The following is a 12317-nucleotide window of genomic DNA, read 5'->3' as shown; positions in this document are numbered from 1 at the left end:
ATGGGGAGCCGGGGGCTCGAACTGGGATCCTTGAGCCGGTCCTTGTGCTTTGCACCACCTGCGCTTAACCCACTGTGCTACCGCCCGACTGCCCATTTCCTCACTTTTATCCCATAGAAAAGTCATAGCTGTCTCATATACAAGAAAATGCTCATTTTTTTTTTTGAAGTAAAATGTCCAATCAAATGAAATACAGATCTTCCTCAATCCATTATGCTATTATGTCCTGATCAAGCTATAGAAAGTTAAAACGGGGCCAGGCAGTAGTGCAGTAGGTTAAGCGCAAATGGTGCGAAGTGCAGGACCAGCATAAGGATCCCAGTTCGAGCCCCCAGCTCCCCACCTTCAGGGGAGTCGCTTCACAGGCAGTAAAGCGGGTCTGAAGGTGTCTTTCTCTCCCCCTCTCTGTCTTCCCCATCTCTCTCCATTTCTCTCTGTCCTATCCAACAGCAAGAAACAAGGCCAACAAAAGGGAAAAAGTGGCCTCTAGGAGCAGTGGATTTGTAGTACAGGCACTGAGCCCCAGCAATAACCGTAGAAGCAAAAAAAAAAAAAAGTTGAAACAATTGTTAGGGCATCAAGACGGCTCCTCTGGGAAGGCACCTGTTTTGCTATGAGAATGATCCAGGCTTGGATATGGGAAGACTCTGGCACTGGGCGAAGTCGGCCCAGAGCAGTGCAGCCCTGGCAAAGACATATTCACCTAGATGGCATTAAGCTGAGAATGAAGCCTAGGAGCTGCCACCGTCCAGCATATTTGTACTGAATACCTATTATTGGTTTAAAGTTGAAAAAAAATCTAAACTATAGTCAGAACCACCTATACTCTCAGCAAGAGTTTAATGAGTGTGTTACCTTGCTGTCTTAATTGGAACTAAACCTAGAACATTTGGCCAACAGGACTATAGGGTCTGGGAACCCTTAAACAGACCAGCCACCCTTCAGTTTCCTTACCTGATACTGGCATAGATCTCTTCCAGAAGACTGCTAGAAGCAGTCACTGAGATTTACTATGTGCACGTTCTGGTTATTACACTAATTAAGATTCCCCTCGCATCAAGCCCTCTGAAGCAGCTAACAGAAAAGCATACTCATCTGACTGGGAAAAGTGACACAGGAACTCCAGATAATTGAGGCCCTTTTGTGTTACACTGACCTCCCATAGGAGCCGGTGGGAATGTGACCGCACTAGCATGTTTTCCTGGCCGAGCAGTGATAATATGTGGAATACTGCAAAAGCCAAAAAAGGCCTGGGGGATTGTCCTAGAACCTACACAGTGGTCCTTCAACATTTAAGGGTCAACCATGAGAGACATGGACTCACTAGCCCTGGAAATTTTTAGTCAACCGCTTCTTTCTCACCTTGACAGTTTAGTGAGATCACCTTAGCCAGCAGAAGAAAACAAGTGTTGACTAAAAGCGAACCATTAAACCTTATGTGCAGTGAAGTTCTAGGAATTCAGACACGGCAAGTGTCTCCCTAAATGCTATGGACCCACCCCTGTCCCAGGACAGCAGCAAGCATCACCGTGCTACCTGCTGGCTGGAAAGGGCTGACTCCTCTGATATATACTGCTTCCGGATGGAGTAAAACATGGCACATTCTTTACTGAGGCTTTCAAAACAGTCCTTTTCTTCATCCCAGTTCACCTGTCCAAACAAAGAATTAAGTACTTCAATGTAAGTGTTTTAAACAAAGTCATCCTACCTAAAGTTAAAAAAAAAAAAAAAACACCTAAATTTAAAAACCATGTTTTATTAGGAAATTTACAAGGTAGTTGCTGTCACCTGGACATAATTTTGCATCTTTCCATGGTAGGTGTCTTCACAGCATTCAACCACCATTAAAAACAAAGTGGCAGGGGTAGATAGCATAATGGTTATGTAAAGAGACTCTCATGACTGAGGCTCCTAAGTACCAGGTTCAATCCGTTGTACCACCATAAACCAGAGCTGATCAGTGCTCTGGTAAAAAAAAAAAAAACCATGGGGCAGTGCCAAGCACACAGAGCACACACAGTACCAAGCGCAAGCACCTTCGAGCCCTTGCTCCCCATCCCCACCTACAGAAGGAACGCTTCGTGAGCAATGAGGAAGGTCCACAGGTGTCTTATCTTACTCTCCTTTTTGGTCTCCCTCCTCTCAATTTATTTTTGTGCTAACAAATGAAATAGAAAGGAAAAAATGGCCATCAGGAGTGATAGATTTATAGTGCTGGCACTGATCCCCAGTGTTAACCCTGGTGGCAATAAAAAACACAACAAAACAAAACCTCCACTAAACTTAGTCATTAAAGCTGTGGCCTGGACTACAGAGTACTAGTACTATTAAAGAGTGGATACAGATGTGAGGGCCTTCAAACTGTTTTTAGCCATTTACCTTCAACAGTCTTGAGGAAGCACAGCATACCTGAATGCTCAGCATTGGTAGACCACTTAGCACTTACCTCGGTGGCCAGTCGAAGAATGAAGATCGGCAAGCCTTCCAAAGGGGGCACATAGTTGTCAATCAGAAGGGGTAATCCAATCAGGTTCCCTTCCTGCTTATGGACAAGAAATCATGCTATAGGAGTTTTAATTCCCCAGTCCTTGCTCCAGGTCCTGTCTCTCCATCTGCCTCTCTGGGTGCCAGGTATCCAGGCTGAGTACTAGGGGCAAAAGAGCTAAGCACTTCAAAAGTTTTTTTGTCCTAATTTGCAACAGAACAATATTTTCTGAGGATCTGCCCACCAACCAAAGAACATTATCAGGTGCCAAAGATCAAGGGGTAAGAAGAAAAATAGGGATAACAAGTGGCTGGGAGGAATCACATTCTCTTATGGACTATGGAATTCAGCTCTTTCTGAGTCCTTCACCCTGGGACCAGGAATGGGCATGAATGACTATTAAAGACAGTTTTGTGGGAGTCGGGCAGTAGCGCAGCAGGTTAAGCACACGTGGCGCAAATCGCAAGGACCGGCGCAAGGTTCCGGGTTCAAACCCCTGGCTCCCTACCTGCAGGGGTGTCCTTTCACTGGTGGTGAAGCAGGTTTGCAGGTGTCTATCTTTCTCTCCCCCTCTCTGTCTTCCTCTCCTCTCTCCATTTCTCTCTGTCCTATCCAACAATGATATCAATAACAACAATAATAACTACAACAATAAAACAAGGGCAACAAAAGGGAATAAATACATAAATAAATATTAAAAAAAAATTTTTTTTTAAGTTTTGTCTTAGACATGCAAGCTGGCAGGGAAGAGAGGTCATGTGCCCTGAAGGAAGTAGGAGGGAATGTGGTTTTCTCATTCTGATCCTGAGAACTAGAGAAATTGACTCTCATCTGAAGACACTAACAGACATAAAAATGGTCATTGCATACCTTGTCAATTTCCAAAGAGAAATAGTCTGCAAGCATCTCAGCCTTCTTCTTGAGAAACTCAACAATGTATTCGGCAAGTCCTTCTTTGGGACCATCTTCCTCTGTCCAGCCGCTCTCGGGACTATCTAAGGCGAGCATGGCGAGGTCAAAGAGCGGGGCCGGCTCCTGGCAAGAGTATCATGGAATAAGCATTAACGGCACCCTATGAAGCAGAACCCCCACAAAGTGATTATAAAACCGCCAGATGTTAGGGCAGGCAGTAGTGCAGCTGGTTGAGCGCACACATCACAATGTGCAAGGACCTGGGTTCAAGCCCCTGCTCCCCATCTGCAGGGGGGAAAGTTTCATGAGTGATGAAGCAGGGCTGTAGGTGTCTATCCCTTCCCCTCTATCTCTCCCCTCAATTTCTGTCTCTGTCTAAAAACAAACAAAAAACAGATGAACATTGGAAAACCTAATATTTATTCTTCATCTTCCCCAAAGAAAAAACCTGCAAATGTCTCATAAGACCTCATCCTTGGGCCTGGTGGTAGCACACCTGCTTGAACACACATGTTAGAATGCAAAAGGACCCCGGTTCAAGTCCCCGGTCCCCACCTGCAGGGGGAAAGCTTTGCGAGTGGTGAAGCAGGGTTGTAGGTGTCTCTCTGTCTCTATCCCTCTCTATCACTCCCTTCCCTCTCGATTTCTGACTGTTTCTATCCAATAAATAAAGATAATGAAAAAGTTTAAAAAAAAGACCTCACCCTTAACCTCCCGGATGGCCAATTCAACAGCTATGTGACAAAAAGTCTGCTTAACAGGTGAAAAGGGAAGGTGTTTGAATATCCCTTCACTGTAGGATTAAGAATCCTTACTATTACATGTCTAGAAAAATCAGTGGGCTAGGGACTATTAGGTAGCTCACCCAGTAGGGTGCATGCTTTGCCATATGCAGGACCCAGTTTTGGGTCCTGATAAGCATATTGGGAGTCCCATAGTCAGGAGAAAGTTGTGGTGCTGTGATGTGTCTATCTGAACTGAAAAAGGAAAAAGTTGGCCTAGGAACAGTAGAATCTTGCAGGGGTGACAATCCAGTTCCATAAAAATCAAACTTCACTAGGCAGATTATTTCTACCACCTCACCAATAACTTGAGCAAAGGGGAAGGAGAATAGCTTAAAATTAAATGGCATTTTAAGTCGGGGTGGGGGGGGGCAGTGTGTACAGAGTGTCAAATGGAGAGAAAACTGGAAACTACATGTGTAGTTAATATGGTTTCTACTTTACATTAAGCAAAGGAAAAGGCCAGAGTTGTTAGGTGGGATTAAACTTGGGTCCTAGGGCTTTAGAGAGTATTTTTAAATGTTCTTAAGTAGCTCTATGTTTTAACTTTTACAATTAAAATACATTTAAGTTGGCTATCATGCCATTATTCTGCTTTGTTTCAACCTATATTATTACTAAAGATAGAACTACATGCAAATCATGCCACCCAGAAGCAATCCTAAGTATATTTAGAGAAACTAAACATACTACAAATAAGATTATGGGTAGAGCTATTATTTTCAGAAATAACCAGTCAAAAGTGCCAGAAGTAAGTAGGAGATAAACTTACTGATAACCTCAGAACACCAAAGTTGGCAAAATCATAAATGAGTATCTGGTAGAACAGTTCTTCACTGAAATTAAAAAGGAAGTAAAGTCAAAGAAAAGTCCATGCTTAAAAGTCAATGTGACACAGTGGAGAAGGAACCTCTCAGTCATAAGTGGGATAAAGACATGATTCTGCCTTGGTGAGGAGTCTGGTTAAGTCTACCATGACCTGCAAATCCTAATCCTCCAAAGGCTTTGGATTCCATGTGCTCCAGCCAAAGTCTCCACATCCAGGTTAGAGCACCATGACTAAGTATGGCTTGCTTATGGACTGGTGCAGCTTTTACACTAGGGAGATCAACTTCAAGCAACGTATAGTGGCCATCCCACTCAGGGCCAGGAAGCACTGTGAGGCTAACGGGCTTAGTAGAAGAGATGTTTGCAGTGAGTGTAAGATGCAGACATCCTCCCACCTAAATACAGGTTCTAGGCTCCCCAGGAGCTCATCCACCAAGGCTTTTGGGTGCATTCAGTAGAAATCTCACCTGCTATGCTCAGGACAAATGGCAGTAATGGAGTCATCCTAGACTGAACCTTTGTGATTTTCCCAAAGCTGGGAGGGAAGGAGGCACCAGGTCCTCTCTCACATTCCCCACAGCACCCTGTTACACAAAACAGGTCAAGAGCTTCCTACCAAGACTAAACCCATAACCCTTAGTTCAAAGTTGCCAGCATTTAATGAAGCATCAAGCACAAGTCTTCTCATATTACTATCTTTATAAAGCCTCATACATTACATACAGATGAGAAATCGGAGGCCTCCTGTGGGAAAGTGGCATGTCCGTTGTCAGGTTTGAAACCACATCTGTCTGACTCCAGAGCCTTGCCAACTTCCCCGGCAGCTCTTCCTGTCTTTTTGTGCCTGCACAGCTCAGATCCTTCATGCACCTACCTCAGTTTGGTGGTGTTGAGAAGGTATAATTTGGTCTGATGTTGTGCCAAGGCCCACTGAGGATTCACACAGCCCACAAAGGAGTGGTTATGCAACATCTCCCGAAGAGCTGGAACACAAAAAAGCATCTGAATAATGGCCTCCCAACTGCTCTTCTCTGCAGTCCAGAGTGGCAACCACAGAACTAGGAAACATCAGCAAAGACAGAAAGGTCCACTATTCCTATAGGGATTAATAAACTATGTATGTATGCATTTCCAATTGAAAATACAATTTCTAAAAATAAACTGTAATGATCAAACTTAAAAAGTCAGGCTAGACTGAGCAAATTAGACAAAACTGGCAAGTCAATTAACTGGAAAGTAGGTCTGAACAAATTAAGAATAGCTCAGAAAGAGATGGAAAATACAAAAGATAGTTTGTACAACTTGATGGATAGTGGATAATACCTTGAGTACCCCCCACCAAAAAAAAAAAAAAAAAAGAATAGGGGGAAAAGAGAATATGAAACAGGTCTGGGGACATAGCATAGTGTTTATGCTTAAGACTCATGCCTAAGGCTCTGAGGTCCAAGGTTCAATCCCCAGCACTACCATAAGCTGGAGCTAAGCAGTGCTCTGTGTGTGTCTTTCATTAAAGTAAATAAAGCTTGGAATAATATGAGACAGGATAGTGTGTAGAACAAAAACAACTTCTGTACATAGAACAAAAACAACTTCTGTACATAGTGAGATGGTCTCTTTATGCAACCGCTTTGAAAACTATGTCACTTTACGACCTAGTAGTAGACCCCCTACATAGGGGACACAGTTCCTCCACCCAGTGCTGAGATCTCGATCTCCTCCTGGCAAGAAGTGGGGGCAGGCCAGGAGAGGAGGAGCAGGAGCAGGGTCATATCAGTCATCCGAATGTCACAGTCATGAAGTGGGCCTCTGACACAGAGGCATACAGTATGCCAGAATGGATGCGTCTTAGGATGTGCATATGCTTGTATGCTTTAAGCATTTCTTACATAGTAACATACATTTCACCAGAGAGGAAAGTGTGAGGAAGTAAATGTTCAGAGCACCACTCCAGCACATGTGGTGCCAGGGCTCCAACCCAGGGTCTCACACATGGAATCCTGTGTTTTACCCACTGAGCTACCTTTCTTTTTTTCCTTCAATTTTTTGGATAGTACAAAGAGAAACTGAGAGGGGAGGGGGATATAGAGAGGGAGAGTGACAGACACCTGCAGACCTGCTTCACCACTTGTGAAGCAACTCTACCTACAAGTGGGGAGCCAGGGCTCGAACCAGGATCCTTATACTTGATACTATGTGTGCTTATTAACCCACTGCACTACTGCCTGGCCCCCCTGAGAAACCTTTCTATGTTTTTTTTTCCCTTTATGTTTGGGCAACAAGTGAATTCTCATACATATTATTACGTAAGTTCTGTAACACTCCCTGCTCTCCCCATAAAAAGGAGACTTATTTTATTCATTTTTAAGAATAAGTGATGGCCTCTGTTCCCACTGGAACCTCCTGCGTAGGTGGAAAAATGATTATTTTAAAAGCTGGGGAACATAAATCATCTTGAATAATGAGGCACTGGAGGAAAGAGAAAGCAGTGTAATCCACTAAAACAAGGGTCAACGATTTTCTATACAGATTTTTCATGGTGGTTCTGACGCATCCATAGAAGTACTGAAACAGCCTCACCAGCGAGGGTGGGGAGGCGGAGGCGTCTGCTGACTGACCACACAGCAATGCCAGAGCTGCCTGCCATCCAGGTGGAACATGACAGAGAACACAGACAGGGCTTTTCCTCCTGGGCTCTGGAGGCTCCTCAGCCCTCTTCATGGTCTCTTAGCAGGACTTCAGGGCCCTGTACTTCATTCCTCCCTAAACATCCCTAGAAGTCTGTGGACATTTCACAACTACTCTGCCAAAAGCCAAAAAGCACACAAATCTTTCTGCGCTTCAAAGCCAAACCACACATCTGAGGTCACAATAGAGGCTTTGGGTCTCTGCGTGTTTTCCAGAGAAACAAGTCCTCTAGTTCCCACTGTCTATCTGCACAGGGCCAGCCCTGCACCTAGCTGGACTTCCTGACAGCTGTCCCTGTGTCATAACCCTGGACGACTGCCTGCCTCAGACCTGGCCCAGAGCTCCCAAAGTGACCTTATTTCTGTGGCACGATGCCTGTCATTCTACGATGGTACAGCCAGTCGCGAGGCCCTGCGTCAAGGCTCGTTCAGCTCACTTTCTGTCTCAGGACTTGGCATGGTGCATTCTGTGCAGAGAAGACACTTGATAGATAGATGTGTGCTGAGCTGATTGCTTTTACCAAAAGAAACTCATCCAGAGGCAACCCATGTAAGAGTATGTGCATGTAGAATCAAGAGTGCTTACCAAGACCAAGAATGTCAAGTTGCACATCCTCTCACACTGAAGCACTAGCAAATATCCTATGGTATTCCTTGCTAACACTTCAAAATTTATGGGACTAGAAATAAGCAAGTCCAGTGACTGATACCAGAGGTGGGTCTAATCCTATGGAAGCATTTACTGGACATTAAATCTGCCAAAATCAACCTTGTTCGTAAGGGCCCGGGAGACAGCATTATAGTTATGCAGAAGAGTGTCCAACTTTGGCATCCCTTCAGAATAAAGAATCTACTTAAGGTTTCGTGTCCCAAGCTGCTCTTCTCAATCATTTGCTCACTATTTTATCACAGGTCACATCTGAGTCTGCCCACCTGCCAGGCATTCTGCAAGGCACCAAGGGTAAGGCACTGAGCTCAACAAGCAAGATTCTTAAGTACATTAACAAAGTGATCATACAGATAAATGCAACGGAGAATGTGACTACAGGGACTGCAGAGAGCTAAACATTAAAACACAGCCAACGGCCCCAGGGCTCAATGCCCAGCACTGCTATAGGTCAGAGCTGAATATCTCTCTCATTTTGTCATACACAAACAAACACAGCTCACCTGGTAGGTTTGAGCCCCAGCACCACATGGCAGCACCAATGGCACCTGGGGGAAGCCCCACAGAGTGTGGAGCAGTGGCTTTGGTGATTCTCTTTGTATCTCCCCCTCTCCATCTCTCTCTGCCCAATTAAAAAGAATGAAAAAGAAAGAAATCTTAAAATAAGTAAAGTCACTCTAAGGAAAGACTCTTCTATGTCCTTCCTGGGCCAAGTGCATCACACAAAAAGGAAGCAGTCTGTTGGTCTAGTAAAATGAATGGGTTACCTCACCAAACCCAAGTTTCAGAGAAATCCTTACATAACATTCAAATTAAAGACAACCAACATCCATTGAAGAACAGGGGGGAGTGTAGAGATGTATAAATACAGTTACAGAAATAATAGTCAACCCATATCTGGGACCTTGGGACAACTAATGCAGTTTCCACTGGCGGGTATGGGGGCACAGAACTCTGGTGGCAGGAAAAACATGGAATTATATCCCTATTATCTTATAATTTTGTAAATCAGTATTAAATCACTAAAAAAATTTTGGGGGGTTGGGCGGTAGCAAAGTGGGGTAAGTGCATGTGGCACAAAGCGCAAGGACTGGCATAAGGATCCTGGTTTGAGCCCCCAGCTCCCCCCCTGCAGGGGAGTCAAAGGAAGCAGGTCTGCAGGTGTCTGTCTTTCTCTCCCCCTCTGTCTTCCCCTCCTCTCTCCATTTCTCTCAGTCCTATCCAACAACAACAATAACTACAACAATAAAACAGGAGCAACAACAACAACAAAAAAAATAAAATAAAACCCTTAAATGTTTTTTTAAAAAAGACCAACTTTCCTAGTTTGGGTCTTTTAATTCATAAAGCTGTCCAGTTAGCTTTATGTAGCAGAAACCAAGATGGAGCGCTAGAGCCAGGCATTCTGAACAGCTGTTTCTGAGGAAGATGATAATGATTTATTACTTTGTCTCAAGGATATAAAAATAATCTATAAAAGTGTACCTTACTTTTTAACACTGATTTTTTTTTTTCTTCACAGTGATCCTTAAGGATAAAATTAATCTCATTTTATAGATGAGGGAAAACTGAGGCACAGAAAAGGTCAAGTGGTGAGTCCTAAGTCCCTGTGCTTCCAGCAATAGCAGACTCCCTTCAGGCCAGAGCATTAGAGTGCTGTTGACCATCATGCTGCCTTGGGCTAGGTTACGGCAATAACATGAATAATCTAAATGACTGCTTCATAGTCAGGCTGTGGTGCCCGCATAGCCAAGCGTGAGGAATCAGGTTTAAGGCCTCAGTCCCCACCTATAAGAAGAAGCTGATGAGCGGTGGATCAGTGCTGCAGGTATCTTTTTCCTCCAGTTATCTGTCTCTACTACAACAAAAAGAATTCAAGCCCCTGAACCCACCTGCAGGGTGAAAGCTTCACGAGTGGTGGAATAGGGCTACAAGTGTCTGTCTCATTCCTTCTATCTCCCCCTCCCTTTTCAATCTCTGTCTCTATCCAATAATAAATAAATAAATATTTTTAAAAAAGACTGAACCTGTGACCTCAGAGCCTCAGGTACAAAAGTCTTTAATAAAATAGTAATAATAATAAAGGAAAAGAAAAAGGCCACTGGGAGTGGTGGTCTTGCAGGCACTGAGCCCCAGAGATAACTCTGGTGGCAAAAAAGAAAATCACTGCTTACCTTTGGTCACTATGGTTGACTGAAAATACTAATTAAGTCTAATTAAAACCAGAGACTAGTTTTTTCCCTTTTCTCTCCCAGTTGAAAATTATCTATAATCTGCTGCAACTGTTAGTACAGGCAGTGAGTTTTGTTCAGCACACTGCAACGGTCACCCTCACAAAAAATGTTGTCCAGCCTTCCAAAATATTAATGTTAGCGTTTCTGACCCTCAGGAACTCAGGCAGGCCTCAGCACTTACGTACTCTCATGTCCCCGTTGATTAATTTCTTCCTGGAGACTCAAAACACTGGTGAGGTTAATGATCCTTCTCCGGGGGGTACAAGCTGCTGTCATTTCCTTTCTGGAATCTTCCACCATTTCCACATCAGAGCTTTCCCGATGTCTCTTTCTGTGATGAAAAAACTGGTAGATCATTACTGATGCTTTGATTATTATTATTATTATTAACTTGGTCAAATTTGTGTACTGAATTTTGGAGCGGAGAGCAGCTTCTCTGTCTGGCTCATCACCTCTGTAGACAGCAGGTCAGTGAAATCAATCTCTCCTCCTGTGCTTTGCTTATCTGACAACCTTTCGAGCCCAGCAGTTGGTAACTGCAGATAGCAGCACTCTGGAATCAAACTCAGCAAGCACTGGCCTGCAAATGAGCTAATCTTGCCAAAATTCACTCGTTCTGTCCTTCATCCAATCATCCATCAGTGTATGACACCAACAATAGACAGCCATGAGCAAGACAGACAAGGTGCCCAGTCTTGCACTGTTTACTTTCTTTTCTTTTTTAAAAGTTCTGTTGTACAGATTATATATGGGAGTTTCACATGAGACTGAGACGACAGAAGGAAGCCAGAGCACACACTGGTACATATGGTGCTGGGAACTGAACTGAGAACCTCTGACATGTGAGCCCAATGCTCTACCAGTTGAGCCATTTCTCCAGTCACAGTGTGGCTTACTTTCTAGTGGGGGAATCAAGTATCAAAAGAAAAAGGTCACTAAAGAAGCAATAAAGAAGATGCTGTGAAGAATAAGACAAGGTTAAGAAGCCAGGTGGTGGCGGTTGAGCGCACGTGTTATAGTGCGCAAGTACCTAGGTTCAAGCCCCTGGTCCCCCACCTGTAGGGGGGGAAGCTTCATGAGTGGTGAAGCAGGGCTGCAGGTATCTTTCTCCCAATATCTTCTCCTCCCCTCTCGATTTCTGGCTGTCTCTATCAAATAAAAATTAAAAAAACTTAAAAAGATAAAAAAAAGAATAAGAAGGTTAATTAACAACAGAATTATGGGGAAGCTGAGAGGAGAGAGGACATTAGGTTAAAATGACAAGAAGGCATCCTGTGAAAGGTGACTTCTGAGTTGAGACCTGAGTGATAGGAAATCAGTCTTCCTTGGCCAAGGGAACAGTAAGAGCTAGGGGCTGAGAAATTCAGGCAGTGTAGGTCAGCCACATGTGTGGCCAAAGCAGCCTCAGGGAGAGGGGAAGAGTGGCCTTATGGGGTAAGAGGCAAGGTGGTTTATCCCAAATGCAATGGGAAACCGCCAGTTGTCAGAGGAGTGATAAGATCTGACTTATGGTTTAAAGAGGTTTAACTGTTGTGTGGTAAAGAATATTGTGGTGTAGTTTCCTAAACAAACAAATGAAATGCTTGTCCTGAAAGGCTGTTAAGAGCATTAAATGAGGAAATGAAGGCATGCAAAGTATGTTGCCCTTAGAGGCTTAATTCATGTTAGCATCCTTTATTACTCAGAAGAAAAAAAAAAATCCTTGGACATTATTTTGCTGGGCTG

General features: G+C 43.9%; 1 protein-coding gene across 5 annotated transcripts in view; it reads right to left on the bottom strand.

Moving 5' to 3' along the window:
* Positions 1–12317, bottom strand: part of MLH1 (mutL homolog 1) — a 38017-nt gene that overhangs the window by 1057 nt on the left and 24643 nt on the right. For 4 of the 5 annotated variants that reach the window (XM_060180572.1, XM_060180573.1, XM_060180575.1 and 1 more), the window contains 7 exons: positions 10774–10923; positions 8862–8980; positions 5882–5990; positions 4952–5015; positions 3356–3520; positions 2447–2539; positions 1537–1650 (listed from right to left, as the gene is read on the bottom strand). In XM_060180572.1, the coding sequence (XP_060036555.1) occupies positions 1537–1650; positions 2447–2539; positions 3356–3520; positions 4952–5015; positions 5882–5990; positions 8862–8980; positions 10774–10923 (814 nt within the window). The remainder of the gene's footprint in view (positions 1–1536; positions 1651–2446; positions 2540–3355; positions 3521–4951; positions 5016–5881; positions 5991–8861; positions 8981–10773; positions 10924–12317) is intronic. The other variant, XM_007517050.3, reaches the window with a different exon arrangement.

This window comes from Erinaceus europaeus, chromosome 21 (assembly GCF_950295315.1).
Source record: "Erinaceus europaeus chromosome 21, mEriEur2.1, whole genome shotgun sequence".
In the NCBI taxonomy this organism is placed as follows: Eukaryota; Metazoa; Chordata; class Mammalia; order Eulipotyphla; family Erinaceidae; genus Erinaceus; species Erinaceus europaeus.
Note: the sequence above shows the minus strand (reverse complement) of the source record. Positions and strands in the feature narration are given on the sequence as shown.